The sequence below is a fragment of the Gossypium hirsutum genome, chromosome D12 (assembly GCF_007990345.1).
Source record: "Gossypium hirsutum isolate 1008001.06 chromosome D12, Gossypium_hirsutum_v2.1, whole genome shotgun sequence".
Lineage (NCBI taxonomy): Eukaryota > Viridiplantae > Streptophyta > Magnoliopsida > Malvales > Malvaceae > Gossypium > Gossypium hirsutum.
In genome coordinates this window covers 59582888-59598834 of record NC_053448.1, presented here as the reverse complement: position 1 = coordinate 59598834, position 15947 = coordinate 59582888, and the positions used below count along the sequence as shown (strand labels likewise).

Sequence of the window (15947 nt, the reverse complement as noted above, 5' to 3'; positions counted from 1 at the left end):
CCAAATATTTTATTTATTAGGTTTTATTATATTATTATTTTTTATTCCAAATTTTGGATATTGTTTAAGTATTTTAAGTTGTTTTGGATATTATTTAAGTATTTTATTAATTTATCATTTTAAGTTATTTGAATGTACTTAACTAGCCTATATAAAGCATTCTTCATTATTCATTAAAGACAATTATTTTCATGAACAAAGTTTTTAACTCCCGCCAACAATCAATTCTTAGAGATTGATTAGAATCATTAATTGAATTTGTTGGGGTTTATATCTCAAATGGTTCAATTGGACACTTATTTTATCTATCACATCCATCAGTTTATTCGATCCATCTTCCACTTTGAAATTTCATTTATTTATTTATTATTTTGAATATTTTTTTTGTTTTTAAATTTCTTATTTTTTTCGTATTTTTTCCTAAATTTATTTAGTGTTTTCTTTACAGTTCAGATTCAAAATTTTCATTCTCGAGTCGAACAACTTGAATAAGATATTTTTCTGCTTTATCTATTTTTCATTTTCTTGGATTTTAATTGAGTTATGACTAAATTTCAAAAGTTTGAAGGAATTTTTTTTCCCTTTTTAAACAATGAAACAACTCGGCTTTGCCACTCAAATTTTATGCATTGTTAAATCCGCCACTAAAGCTTAGCGATAGGACCAATGAGAAAATATGATGTGTTTGGTTTTTCGCTGCTTACCTACCCCAACCAAACACCCACTTGAAATCCTACGTCTTGCTGCCAAACACGTCCTCAATAGACTTGTGGTGATCTTTATCATTCTATCTTAATTAAAAGGTTAAAATATATTATTACTCCTTATACTTTAGTAAAATTAAATATTTAGTTCTTATACTTAAAAAGTAAAAATTTTAAAAAATTATTTAAAAATTTCAGTCTAATTGATCATTAACATTGTTATTATTTATTGTCAATATTTATTAATCTAGCCTATTAATCAGTCACCCTCATATAATGTGACATACGATTAATGAAAAATAAACATATTAATAATTTTTCGATAAAACTATATCAACGTGGATAATGACTTAACCAAAAATTTTAAATTAAAAATTTAACTTTTGAAGTATAAAAATTAAATCTCAAATTTTGAAAAAATACAAAGATTAACCACATATTTTAATATAATTAAAATTAATTGAGTTAATCAATGTTTAGACTTTCAGGCTGTTTTAAGAACCAGGTTTATGTGACAGGCTCTCATAGAAACTCATCATATGCATGAATTTGGCGCCAATTAAGATCATCATCAACTAGAAAAATAAATCTATAGAAATATTTTTTACACACAAGTTTGAATGTTGAATAGGTTCTAGTTTACCCTTCCTATCTCGAGTTTTCAAACCCAAAGATATCCAACAGTTAGTCAACGGAGGAGCTTGACTTTCAGCTTCTTTTTTTTTTTTGAAAATAATGGTGTATTACAGTTGATTAATTATCCTATTGATGTTTTTTTTTGTTTCACATACAGACCGAAATTCTTCATCATCATTATCATAATCATAACTTTCTAAGTTGCAAATTAGCAAAATTTTCATCCTCACCCATTTTTATCTTCAATTCCATATAAAGCATAAAAGATCAACAATGATTAACTCATGCTTGTTGCCGACAAAGCCAAATACATAAGATTCTTTTCTCAAGTGTGTTAGATGAAAAAGTCAAGTAGAAGAAAATGTAATCTATGGGTTAACTAAAACTTTCTTTCTTTTTTACATTAATATTGCAGTCAACTGATTCCATGTCTATTCTGAATGTTACAAGACTCTGTTAGTTTGGTTGACTGAATGCTATTCAGCAAAATAGCTCGTTGCAAGACTATTTCTCAAAGTCCCTGAATAGTCATTATTTACTTCATCCTCTGAATGGTTGTTCCAAGCAACTCAAAATAATTTTTTTTTAATTTCCATTTAAACCCAACCAAACCAAAAGAGAAAAGAAAAATGGTAAGAAGAAAAATCATTCAACACATCCCTAAGAGGGAAACTTGCAGCAAATTGAAGAGAAACTTTGGTTGAGTTAATTCATAATCATTGCAAATGGAAATTTTTGAGTATTCAATTGGTGGTGAATAGTGGATAAAAATGATGGGCACTGTGGTTGATGACCAAAAACTGGAAAAAGAGTTTCTAATCTTTGGGTTTTTGAGAGAATGAGATGAGAGTGAACATTGGGAATTAGTGGCAGCAGACGATGACAGCAAAAATAGTGGTGAAAGCCATAAGTAATTTCTGTAAATCTGAACTTTTGTGATGAATTTTAGAAAAAAAAATAGGAAAGGAAAAGAGGAGAATAGATGATTATTCTAGGTTGGTCACAACCGGGGTGGTGACAGAGGCAGAGGCAGCAATCATTGTCGTAATCTGGAATTTAATAAGTTATTTTTTGCCAAACAATGAACATTTGAGGGAGAAAATAAACTAGAGAAAGAAAGAAAAATTCAAAAATAAATAAATAAAAAATAACTTATATATTAATTAAATATTTTACTATTTTATTGAATTAATATGAATATATATTACACATTGAATAATAATTATATTAAAATATGATTAAAATATTTATTTTTATTAAATTATATTTAATAAAAAATTATTAAAATTTAATAAGAAGAACAATAATTATCTACTTAATTTTTTTGATAAGGGTACTTTAGTTATTTTAGTTATTTTCTTTATACTATTACAAATTTATTCTATTCAATCAAAAACAATAATAGTATTATATTTCTATTCCATTCTATTGAACCAAACGATTGAATTACTGATTACAGCTTTGTTTTATTACAATCCTATTCTATTCTGGTGACTAAAAGTAATTTCTTTTTAGAAAATAAAGATTATTAATTAAGAATTGAATGGTGACAACTAAGACTAAGGGTGGGTTTGGATGAGCGATTGGGTGCGGTGCGGTGCGTTTAGTTTACTTTTTGTCTCACGCTATAGTATCGCTACAGTATCTAGTCTCACCACCATCACTGTTTTACACTAATCGCAAATAAACTCACCGCCTATCCAAACCTACCCTAACTAGAATTGAGTGAAGAATTATAATCATGTAGCGATTGGTTTGTAGCAGAGGTCAACCGTGAATGAAAAAGCGAAATTGTAAGTTGGGAGCAACATGGTCAGAACTTGGACGCTTTCACATTTTGATGTTTCTTTTTGGCTCAAAAGTCGCAACTGCGCGTGCGGTTTTCTTCAAAGACCTGCTCCAACTCCAGCAGCTTCACCGCTGCATCCATTTTAGAACCAGTAACTGTTCGGAATCATTCCTCAAACTTTTATGGTTCATCCTTTGACTTTTTAGGCTCCAAAACCAAATTCCTCATTGGTACAATTTAAATTAAATAAATTATTAAAAATAGAATGATTCTTTTGATTTTGACCGCTATAAAATTAATTCAATGTTACATAAAATAGGCATAATGATTTATTTCACCTTCTAACTCTATAAAAAAATTATTTTAGTTCTCCGTTTAAAATTCTATTTTTTTAACTATTAAATTTATTTTTTTGTTAAATCACTTCAAAATTAATTAAAATTTTAACGAGCTCCCACACAAACAATGCACCAATATGTTTTTTTAACTTTGCTAAGGTGGTATATACGAGGATGACATGTTTGCATTTAATTAATTTTTTTTAAAAATTTTAAAAAATTCAATTTTTTAAAACTAAATATAATTAAATTTATTAAAAAGTATTAAAAATTAATAAAAACATTTTGATTATTTTTTTATATCTTAAAAATTTATTTAAATAATGATATGTTATTCACATGACAATCCACGTCAACAAATGTAAATTTTTTCATTCATTTTGAATAATTTGATAAAAAATATAAATTAAAAAATAAAAAAATGCAATGCAATTAAATAAAATGACCTTATATATATAATTAGAGGACTAAAAAGATCATTATACACGTAAAATAATAGGAAGTATAGATATAGTATATAATATATGCAACGTAAAGTTAGTGTTCTTTTTTGGATAACCACATTAGTTTGACACATTCATACTAATGGATAAAAGAAAAAAGAAAATTTTCACTTACAATTTTTTTTAAATTATATATAATTCTAATGTACTCAAACACTAAATATTAAATTAAATAATTTAATCAACTTTCAAGTAATCAACTAATTCAAATTTAATATTTTAAAAATTTTAATTTTTTTTATTCCTCAATATATCTGTTGAAACGAGTTTAATAATTAATTTTTTGTAATTTAAATCCATTAAAAAAAAGTAGATACTAACCAAATATTTTAAAATTAATTAAATAAAATTGATGAAGATGGTTCATACATTTGTAAATTCCCATTAATCACTCAAATAATCTATCAATCAATCGACTAACCCTTACCACTTTACTTTACGGACTCGGTCTATCATAGGATGCTTTATTTGAAAGTGCTTAGAAAGAGGGAAAGAAGAAAAAGAATCAATTTATCTCAAAATGGGTCACACGGACCTATAGGCCGGCCCACAAATTTCTCCCACGTGTACAACTGACAAACACGTGTGAGATAAACCCCAAAAAACGAACCTTAACACCTAAGCAAGAGACTATTCTCCGAAAACTCAAATAATAATAAAAATATGTATTAAAGAAGGAAAAAGGACATCATCGAAAGAACCTCCTAGAAGACACCTTAGCCCTCCCCTTTTCCGCCACGTTAAAACGCGTTTTTAATGTCAATTTTATTTATAATATTTTTGCAGGTAATATTTCAAATTGTCACATTATTATATTAAAATATTCAAGCAAATTAAAGTTTAATAAATTAAGAAATATCAATAAGTCACATTATATTTTTAATAGGATAAGGAGATTCAAATTTTATTGAGAGTTCTATGAATCCTAAAATAAACATAAAAATATAAAAAAAATTAATAATTTTAATTAAAATGTTAATGTTTTGAATTTAAATCTTATGAATTACAAATATTTTTTAAAATTTTATATTAAAAGATAAAATTATACTCAAAATACCATATATTGCTTTATTAAGATTTTTAATAATTTTACAATTAAATTACTATAAGAATCAAAATATTAAATATTATAAATAACATCATATTGAAGAACTAATAAATTTGGGAAATTAGGATAAAAACAACTTTTAGTGCATTTTTTAATTCTTACATCAACTCACTTTCCACGAAATTTCCCATTTCTCATTTCACCCTTCATCTAATCTGTTTATTTAATACTCCTCCACTTTTACCTTCCTATTCTCTCATTGCCAACATTTTTCTTTTTCACTCACATTTCTTCCCTTGTTTAAACCTAATCTTAGATTCAAATACCATTAGCAAGATTGAAATCCATATATTTTCTTTACCCAGTTTGTAAAATCAATCTATCTTTGAAACCCATATCCCATTTTTTTTATTGAAAGGGAGTTGAATTGGAGTCGGAGATGGAGAACAACCAGCAATCCTTTTGGCAATTCAGTGATCAACTTAGGGTCCAAAATTCCAACTTGGCGAACCTTTCGCTCAACGATTCGATATGGAGCAGTGGTTACGTTTCGAAGAGGCCTGACGAGAGGAGGAATTTTGATATCAGAGTAGGCGGCGAACTGAACTCCGTCAACAGCTTGAAGCCGAAGGTCACCGATTTCAACTCTTTCAGCAACGATGGGTGGAAAATCGGAGCCACCAGCAACGCCAACATCGGGTTCGGTCCCATCGGTCCGATTGGATCTCAGAATAACGTTGGGGTCAACGGTGGGATCAACAAAGGGATCTATTCCAAGCCAGGGAACAACAACAATAACTTCAATGTTAATTTGAAAGGGAGCAAGAACAAAGGAGAAGATAATCATGGAACCAAGAGTGGGAAGAAGAACACCAACAAGAAAAACAATAACAACAACGACAATAACAACGAAAACAAGGATGGGAAAAGTGCTGCTGATAAAAGGTTTAAGACACTGCCACCATCTGAATCATTGCCGAGAAATGAAACTGTCGGCGGCTATATTTTTGTCTGCAACAACGATACCATGGAGGAGAATCTCAGAAGACAGCTCTTTGGTATGTCTTTGGTAGAGTGAAATGAACTTTTTTTTATGGAAAATTATGATTATATTCCTAATTTGTTGCTATGGATTGATTATTGTTTGTAGGTTTGCCTCCACGTTACCGTGATTCAGTCCGGGCAATAACTCCGGGCCTACCTCTGTTCCTCTACAACTACTCCACCCACCAACTCCATGGTGTTTTTGAGGTACGCCAGACCACTATTTTCTTAAACTGTAAGTACTGTTTTTTGTTTCTTAAACTGTGTTCTAACGATGTTTTAAATGTTCAATTCTGTTCAGGCTGCAAGCTTTGGTGGAACAAACATTGACCCAACTGCCTGGGAGGACAAGAAATGCCCTGGCGAATCTCGATTCCCTGCTCAGGTATATTTTTTCATAACTCTGTAAAGTAATACAGTTTTTTTTTTTATCAAGTATCTTTGAACCAAATACCAAGGTTTATTGTATTTTTGATTCACTGCAGGTTCGGGTTATTACAAGGAAAATCTGCGAGCCTCTTGAAGAAGATTCATTTAGGCCAATTCTCCATCACTACGATGGTCCAAAATTCCGCCTTGAACTCAACATCCCTGAGGTAAATCTTCACCCTAGAAAACTCTGGTGCTAAACCATGAAAATTTCATATTTTTACCAACTTTGGGTTCTGATCTTAATTTCTGCTGTTAAAATTTGCAGGCACTTTCCCTGTTGGATATATTTGCTGATCAACAAGATACTTGTATTTCTTAAGCAACAAGATGCTTGAGCAAAACTAAAACACTAGGCATATCGATACAAATACAGATACACACAGAGATAATGAAGAGAAGAGTTTGAAGAATAAGTAGAGAAAAATAGAAATTATATTTGTGAAAGTACCTTTGTTAGATGTAAAACTGTTTTTTTCACAGGCTTTGCTGTGATTGTTTTTCTTTTCTTTTCTTTCTTTTTTACTGTTTGGCTTATACATAAATAATACCTGAAACTAAGTGATAAACATCGACTTATTTTGTGATGTTACTTAATATAAGTTTGAGATTTTGTTGTATTAGAACTTGTTTTCAAGCTATGAATCTAAAACTACAATTATTGGTCTTTTCTTTTTTGCCATAACAAATGAATAATAATGGCTTTGGAAAAAAAGGGAAAATCAATGGGGAGAACTTGTTTCCTTTGATTACATGATGCTTTAGATGAACATGATTGTGCTTTTCTAGACAAGTTCATGATAGAAGTGATTTAGATAATGACACGTAAAAAAGAAGAACAAAACCAATTTGACCATATACGATTAACCAGCTAACTAAAGGTATTGGGACAGATTAAATTATTATGTGCAGATCTGATTCACATGATTTGCTTTAAACATGCCCCCACATACGAAATTTAATTCTACATCAAAGTTTAAGTTTTGAATAAAAGCTTGTATTATCACCGCCCAAGAAGATAGCCATTTTTTTTTTTGTTTTAGTGTAATGGGCGGTTAAGGGGTCAGGCATTGAAGGTAGAAATGGGAGTATCCGAGGGTCCAAACGTTGGCCTATCTTTTGTTCTTTTTACCTACTACAACTATTAAGATGACCCCTTCAATTAAGGTAAATGGTCATATTTTTAATGCCAAATTGTGGTTGGGGTAGATGTTGACTATCCTACGTTGTCTTCATTCTAGAATCTAGACTTTCTTCCTATTTTTTGGTTCTCAATGTTTGATTATTTCATAAATACGGAGTTTGGTAAGAAAGTGAAGTTGTAAGGAGCGTTATTTGATTGTCTAACAAGCTACTTTACTGTTAAATTGGAATCGAAATCCACAAGTTTAAATTTTATAACATTTATGGATGATAACGCTTCCTTAATAAAAGAAAAGTCATCCATTTTTCACTAATCCATAATTTGTTTTGAAAAATCAATAATATCTTATTTTAATTCATATATTTTAATCAAATTCATATATTCCTAACCGCAACTAATAATATATTTTTAAATGAAGTCTCTATATTTATTTTAATCAATAACCACCAAGACAATTTACTCCCTCTAACATTCTTTTTGGCCCATGCAATAGGTGTGTCGGTGCTCCCTATTAATATATACTCCATATTTTTAATGTTTTCAACTAATTTCATTAATTTAGATGAAGATGAGTTTGATAAAACACTTGCTAATTTTTATCCAACATCTATGTTTTTTTTATAAATGTGTTTGATAATTTTATTATTTTTTATTTAATATATAATTTTCAAATAAAGTAAAATCAGAAAAAGAGTGTGTGAATGATGATTTCTATAAAAGTTTGGAGACTTCAAAACCAAGATTTTTACAACATCCATTTGCATGATATTTATTTTTCACTAAATTTTTCATTTTAGATTATGTTACATAATCTCATTAAATGTTAACGATTTTGGTATCGAAATAACATTATTGATATAACATTGATAGTTTGAAGATGTAATTAAAATGTTTGAAAGTTTAGCGGCCATTTTAAAATGGGCGTATGGTGATATTAACTCTTGTTAAAATTATTTTGTTAAATTCAAATTCATTACGTCATTTTCTTTTAGTTACATGATTATCAAGTGAGAATTTTTTTTTAATTTCGAAATGTCACACTAATAAAATTAACAGTGTTAACACTTGGTCATTCATTTTGAAAATTGAAAAGTAAAGAAACTAAATTCCAAAATTGTGAAAAGTATAGGGACTTAAGGAATATTTTAACCTTTATTTAATAATAACCACAGTGTTTATGCTTTGAATAATATAAATTAGCAACAAAATTATATGACTTGATGGTCAATATCTCAAGCAACAGCTTTTCCCATCTTACGTTCCCTAAGAAAAAATATAATAACATTATATTATATCAATGCCAAAAGAAAAATAGGGAAAAAAGAGGTATACGTGGTCGTTTCACTATTAATCCATGGCCAATGGTTGCTCACCAGTTCTGGATTTCTGAAGCAACAAAAAATCTTGCAGTTGTTGCAGTTTCAACTTACCATGAATTCTAGGCATTGGTTCTCTTTTGAGCTTCCTTCGACCTTGCTTTATCTTGCTGCAAATGTAAAACAAAATGGGCAACAAATCGGTATAAGTTTGGTAGGATTCAGTTCTTACTTTTAACTTAAACAAAATATCAGTATAGAATGGTTGAATGGTTTATATTGAGTAGAAATAACAAAAGGGTCGAATCAGTTCGAAACGATAATTATAAATATGTATCAGAAAATATGGACTGGCATCATGATCATGGAAGGAGGACAGAACATTTATGATAACCACATGAATTCTTCTCGATGAAATCGGCTTTACAGGGTTGTTTTCACTAATAAAAACTGGCTATGATGGGTAGACAACATAATTGTCTTGATGATCTGGACAAGATTTCTATTTTCAGCTGGCGGATGTTCCACAACCTTCTTCCTACTCGGTTCAATCTACATACAAGGGGCATGAACCTCGATCCTATGTGTAAGTAATGTGGAGAGGAGGTCGAGGATGATAGGCATATTTTTTGGAGCTGCAGTTGTGTGACACCAGTTTTTGCCAAACCATGCTTCAACTTCTTAAGGCAACAACATTATGACAGCTGCAAGGGTATTATCCGAAATTTGATCTCATATGGCACTGTAGACATGCTTCATGAATATTTGGTAATGTTGGAGAGTGTGGGGTATTCGGAATAGTTTTTATCAGACTGGCACAGCTCCTGATTTTTCCAATTGGTGTACCGAGTACATTGACCGGTTGAAAAGTGCAAATCAACTACAATATACTGGTTTTGGGCAGTGCCTACTAGCAGCTAAATGGAAAAAACCACCCCATGGCTTTTTCAAATTAAATATTGATGCAAGACGTGGAAGCTGCGGTAACAAGATAGGGCATTCTTAAGAGACGCAAATGGGTCTTTTATTGAAGCAAGATCGAGGAAGCAAACTGGCTAGGTGGACACAATTTTGATGGAGGCTAATGTGGTTTTGCTAGGCATCAAATGGCTCTTGGAAATGCAGGTCAGGGATATAGAGATTGAAAGTGATTCTTTAGTTGTGATTAGATACCTTACAGGCAATGATCATTTGGTATCAAGTCTAGGACATCTAATTGATGATATTAAATCTCTTACTGCAAGCTTTAGGGTGATTTTCTTTAAACATGTTCTTAGGACCGGAAATCAACCAGCATATCGCCTTCCGAAGTTAGCTACAACTGGCAGTGGAAGTTGTTCGACTTGGTTGCAACATCCACCTCCTTGTGTTAGACCATTACAGGTGCACTCTTTTTCCACTCTTCGACTTTGAAGAGTGGTTTTTTAACGAGCCACCTTTCCGCTCTCTCTCTCTCTATATATATACACACATATATATGCATGCATGTATGTATGGTCTAACAAGTAAATTGTTCATCAGAAACAAGAATCTTAAAGACGCTCAAATCAACACTACTTTCTTCAGGTTTGGTTATGGTAATTGGTTGGACAATGCATGCATACAAGTGTTCATACAATCTAATTCTATCGCTAGAGGAAGCCAACTCATGGTTCAAATATACTGATTTAAGACTAGGAATGCTTCCTCATACAAAACCGAGAACGATCAAATGTATACAAAACCATCGTGCACAAATCAGGTAAGTGAAGTAATAAACTTAACTTGATTCAGCCTCATCACTGATCCCTATGGAACTAACTCTTCCCCCTCCTCCAGAGGCAACTTCATCCATGCTTTGACCACGCCGCGTATACCGACCGCCAGATGCAACAAATGCAGGGCAAGGACGGTAAGCCTTTATAGGCCACCAACCAAACCCTGGGACTGTTGCAATCCCTCCTTGAATCCTCCCCTCACCATTGCATCCCCTCTCCAATTCCTCTTTTCCACAGGCCTTGCAACCCCTGTGAATATGTCAGCCATCTTCTTAGGTGAAAATACCATATGTATACATACATAATGCGCTCAGTTTCTATACATACATAACAAAAAACAAACAATATGTAAACTTCGAAAACAATGCAATCAAATGCCTCAAAACAAGGTTTGGGTTTTTCAATCATAATCTGAAACCCAGCTAGAAGGCCAAGATAATGACCCACGATATTGAACTTTAAGATTGTACCCACAAATTAACGTGCTGGACTAGAGCCATTACCAAACAGTAAATTAGCTAGTTAGATGGTTCAAGAAACTTAAAAGCAAAGCGCCTTTCACCATCAAAATTGAAAGTTGAGCAGTTACCATCAAAATCCAGGTGTTTGGATTAAACTTTCATATTACCGTACTAACAATGATCTCCGAGTATTACGAATATGCATGGTACCTGAAAGGAGGATCTTCAACTGCAACCATGGTGGCAGATTCTGATTCGACAGCAACACCATCAGGTGAAGCGGTAGGTTTATCTTCAGCGGTGGGTGTAGTTGAAGAAGCAGCGGTAAGCTTATATGGGTACTTGATGAAAGCTATGGAGCGAAAAGAGGTGGTGTAAGGGGGTTGAAAGAAGGAGGTTTTATGAGATGGTGGCGAGGGTGCTGAGAGAAGCGCCATTGCCATTCCCTCTTGTTGAATTGCAGTGTGTGTGTGTGTGTGTGTGTGTTCACAAGGAAATGGATAACAGTCAGCCACGAGCTACAGCATTGTAAGCAAAATATATGGTCCAAAATGGCAAAATGAAAAAATAAAAATAAAGGTTCCACCGAGATTTGAACTCGGGTTACTGGATTCAGAGTCCAATGTCCTGACCACTAGACCATGGAACCATCTGTGAAATTCGTTACAGAAAATGTTTTTATTAAAAAGCTATTATAATTGTTGAATTAATACAAATTTAACCATCTACCCATATAGCTTAAAATTTCTGAATCATTGCAAAAAATTTTGATTACCCATCAATTTAATGATTATTCACAGCTGGGAATGATCAGTTATTCCTCTTTTAGCCACTTTATCAAGCAAAATCATGCAATATCTGTGAATCCACCTTCACTTCACATGTTTACATCCATGTTAAGAATTGTTTAAAAATTACATAACCATACATACAGCCATAATTATGAAATTGTTAGGAGGGAAACAAATAATAAAACGTGAAGGGCGCCTATTTACCAGAAAATACCCAAAACTGAGATGGCAAAGCCAAAAATAAAAGTATCATTGAATGAATTCCCAGGGAAATTTCAAGCAACTTGCTTTTTGCTAGCTAACAAGTTACCAGTACCATGTTTAGAAGCTGGTACTAATATTTATCACTTTGTATTAACACTCCATCTTATGTTATCCATGAACAATCTGATGTTCCATGTCTGCATCAGCAAGCAGCATCACCGAGCTGTGATGATGCACAAGGTACCACCGCCCATGATGGAACTCAAAGATGTTGGTCATGTTAAATGGTCCACTATCCATGTCAACAAAGGTTTTCATAGTGACCCAAGCCATGTCTGTCAGTACCCGGGCTCGAACATCTCTAACCCGGAAATCAACCCCTTGCTCCCAATTAAATGCTAGCTGCCAACTCTGTATTACAGCATTATACCTGCGTGCAGCAAAAGACAGTGATTCTCAGCGTTAAAGAACTATATGAAGCAAACCAGTGACATGAAGACTGAGCCTAGTCAAGTCAAATACTAAGATGATATACAGTCTACATGCTGACAAGCTAATATCAACCAACTTCCTGAAATATCCAGTCTTATGGTGTCATTAAGAACCAAGCTTGTTGCAACAAAAGGGGTCACCCGAAAGAAAAGGAAAATTACTGTTCAAAATATCTTGAAATAAATGTTTTTCATTCAAGCCTTTTCCACATCATGATAGGTAATACATCCTTCATTTGTACAATTCAACTACAAATTGTTAGGTAATACATTCATCATTTAGTTTTACAAATTACAATATCTTTCTCATTTCTCCAGAAATTCTATTTGTATGTGGTTGCTCACTAAACATGATAACTCCCATTCCCAGCACTTCCCACCACCTATGGCATGGATAGTGGAACCAAGTCATCAACTAGGTATTCCAGCAATTTACATTGCAGTAGTATAAACAACCTATAATCATTGTACAAGTTCAAGCTCTTCTCTATCTTCAAATATTCTCAGAATCATCATAGCATTTTCTATAAACAACTTATCCAGGCAAACATCAAGAAACTGATCCCTCATTTGACTCGAATCTAATCTACCAAGCTACATTACATGTACAAATAGGTATAACCATCTCCATACAATTTACCCAATCTTAAGGTGGAAAAAATCCACGGGAAAACATTCAAGGAACAATATTAAGAGAATAATGAGACAGCAAACTTTATTGGCTTTGTTAAGAGTTTGAACCCAGACACACCTGAAGGCTAAAATTTTAAATCCATTGCAGAAGCCTGATGAAAACTGTTGAAATTTTAACACTCCATCATCATAAGAACAAAAAGTAGTAACCTACATTTCCTGATATTTGACTGAAAGAACATACCCTGAAAAATGTTCTCCTGATGCGTGAACACACTTTACATAATCTGCATTCAGCCAAAAACAACTCATTGCAGTAAGAGACCTATTTCTGATGATGTTAAAGAATTCTGTATTCACATTCATTATGGCTCTTGTAGCTGCATAGTATGCCTTCCACCCATTAACCGGTGTTATGCTATCTTGCTCCAACGTAAAATCCTAACAAACAAAGGCAGAAAATTTATACCTAAAGTTGACTGGGAAAGATATCATGAATAGGCATACGGTTTAACTAAAGAACATGAACATGAGGGGAAAAACTACAATCACCAGCTTAGACGAAAAGAATAGGCATAAAGGTTGAAATTATGATTGCTTGTTTTCTAAAGCCTATAAGGTTATAAACAAACACAAACCACTAAGAAACAAAAATAGAATATACCATATCCATATAAACTGCAAAAACAAGTCATGAATCTTCCTTTAGATGACTGAAATAAGAAGAAAGAAGGCTTTTCCCCAAAAAAGTCAACACACTGGATAGCAGCCCACCACAACAATTCATCAAATTGAAAAAGGAAGAAAAAAAAACAGAGTGAAAATTGGAGAAGAAAACAAAGCTCCTTGGAAGAAATTAGAAGCAAACATTAAAACAAGTACATAGCTTCATTCAAGATGAACAAAACGTGCCATAATTCTATTAGCTAGATTTTCTCCCAAAATTATGAACTAGAAAAAAATAATGGAAGACAGAATTGTTTTTTTTTTTTTGAAGAAATGGAAGACAGATTTCCTACTTCAGTCTAAATACAGTGTTTTTTTAACAATATTGGTACTAACGTAAGTGTAATTCCCTAAATTGCAAATATGAAAATAAATTTAAGTGTACAACATTAGAATTCACGAGAATCAAAATTCTAGCCAAGGAAAAGAAACCCAAAAGCAACAAAATTCGGGGAAACTGGATACCTTGTGATAAAGCGCTTTCCAAGCATTATCATCATTGGCTGCCTTTCTCATCAGTGAATTAGTCATAGAAAGTCGACACAGGCTCGGATAATCCAAGTAACTAAGCGCGTGCGTAGTAATCTCCGGCACCAACTGCTCCATCATTGACGCCCCACTCTGCCTCTCCGCCGCTACCTTGGAAACATCCGCCGTCACCATATCCTCCTCCGCCGGAGCAGCAATGTCGCCGTTAAGGAAAGCCTCGGAACCAGAAGTACCGTTGCAGGAACACGAGGGTGTGGCTTGTTTAGTCTCTTCTTTCCCGGCTGACGGGGCGGGACGGGAGACGTTGGGTTTGTGTGGCCTCCTGAATAATAATGATCGGACGGCGAGGAGTAGGGGAAGGAGGGTAACGATTGTGGCTATGATCAACGACTGATGGGATTGGAGAGCGATGGAGGGGTTATAGGAAATCTCCATTTACAAGACATTAAAGCTTCACCGTACATGAAATAAAACCCTAGAAATCTCCAGTGATGCTAAATGGATAACTAATTAAAACTCTGAGAATTTATAGTTTTTTTTATTGTAACAGTTTAAAAGAAAAAAAATTACAAAAGGTATAAAATTTAAAACGAAATTCAATTTTATTGCAGAAAGAGAGAAGGGAGAGTCGTAAGCGAGACGAAGCAGGAGAAAATCAAACCAGAAAAATAGATCAGTAGTGAGGGATAGTTCCGTAATTTTGCCGTTTTCGAATTCCTGCAACGACGTCGTTTCATCGCATGAGTTTTATTCTTTTTTTCTTTAAAGAAAAACTAGATTAATGCACGTGGTTTAAACAAAACTTGAGTTGTATCTTTTTTCCACAAAAGAGTGGGTTGTATTTTTGTAGAGTACGTAAATTATCTATATAATTTGAAAGAGATAAGAGTGAGGGGTGAAGTAAGAAAGTTTTTTGGGGCTAGAAATTAAATTTTATATTTTTATAATAGTAAAAATAATTCCAACAAAATATTATAATAAAAAATCAGAATCTCTTAAAGCTGTAAATAGTAAAAAATTAAAAATTACTTACAAAATTCCTAATGCAGAAATATTCAATAAAGCTATAAAATATCAAACATATTTTTTAATGGTAAAAGATATTACCCAATATGTCATATTAGGAACCCCATTCATATCCTTACTCAAACCTTATAAAGTAACAAACAATTCTATCTCCACCAAAGTTTTAAACACTAAGGTAGAATTTTTTTTGTAAAAAAACCGAAAATAAGAAATCTCAACCTATTAAAATTTTTATCCATTCATAATGGGCAAATTAATAATTTAATTAATCATAAACAGAAGCAAATCTCTTTTCTAAAAGAATAAATATGTTTTAAAAAATTAACTGAACAATTAAGAAAAAGAGAAATACAAAAAAGAATAGATCAAATCAAAAAAAAAAATAGAATCAACAATTTGTTCTGACATTCCTAATGCC

General features: G+C 32.3%; 3 protein-coding genes and 1 non-coding gene across 7 annotated transcripts; 1 reads left to right on the top strand and 3 right to left on the bottom strand.

The window, feature by feature from the left end:
- The first annotated feature begins 5133 nt into the window (after nt 1-5133).
- Nucleotides 5134-7159, top strand: LOC107947181 (B2 protein). The gene is made up of 5 exons (XM_016881754.2): nt 5134-6076; nt 6169-6269; nt 6364-6447; nt 6548-6658; nt 6760-7159. The coding sequence occupies exons 1-5, from the start codon at nt 5458-5460 to the stop codon at nt 6811-6813; spliced, it is 969 nt and encodes a 322-aa protein (XP_016737243.1). The 5' UTR covers nt 5134-5457; the 3' UTR covers nt 6814-7159.
- Nucleotides 7160-8772: 1613 nt separating this feature from the next.
- On the bottom strand, nt 8773-11758 carry LOC107947182 (uncharacterized). 2 transcript variants are annotated; one of them, XM_041107494.1, is made up of 4 exons: nt 11380-11758; nt 10716-10957; nt 9066-9121; nt 8773-8898 (listed from the first exon to the last, which is right to left on the bottom strand). In XM_041107494.1, the coding sequence occupies exons 1-3, from the start codon at nt 11610-11612 to the stop codon at nt 9114-9116; spliced, it is 483 nt and encodes a 160-aa protein (XP_040963428.1). In that variant the 5' UTR covers nt 11613-11758; the 3' UTR covers nt 8773-8898; nt 9066-9113. The 2 variants fall into 2 exon arrangements, with proteins under 2 accessions (XP_040963428.1, XP_040963427.1); XM_041107493.1 differs by having other exon boundaries at nt 8773-9121; nt 11380-11748.
- On the bottom strand, nt 11747-11818 carry TRNAQ-CUG (transfer RNA glutamine (anticodon CUG)). The gene has a single exon. It is a non-coding gene; the product is annotated as a tRNA-Gln (tRNA).
- A 208-nt stretch (nt 11819-12026) lies between these two features.
- LOC121224346 (F-box protein SKIP8) lies at nt 12027-15214 on the bottom strand. Of its 3 annotated transcripts, none has more exons than XM_041107491.1 (4): nt 14480-15155; nt 13533-13729; nt 13407-13450; nt 12483-12594 (listed from the first exon to the last, which is right to left on the bottom strand). In XM_041107491.1, exons 1-3 carry the CDS (start codon nt 14936-14938, stop codon nt 13414-13416), a joined length of 693 nt encoding a protein of 230 aa, XP_040963425.1. In that variant the 5' UTR covers nt 14939-15155; the 3' UTR covers nt 12483-12594; nt 13407-13413. The 3 variants fall into 3 exon arrangements, with proteins under 3 accessions (XP_040963424.1, XP_040963425.1, XP_040963426.1); XM_041107492.1 differs by having other exon boundaries at nt 13407-13440; XM_041107490.1 differs by lacking the exon at nt 13407-13450 and having other exon boundaries at nt 12027-12594; nt 14480-15214.
- Between the last annotated feature and the right edge of the window lie 733 nt (nt 15215-15947).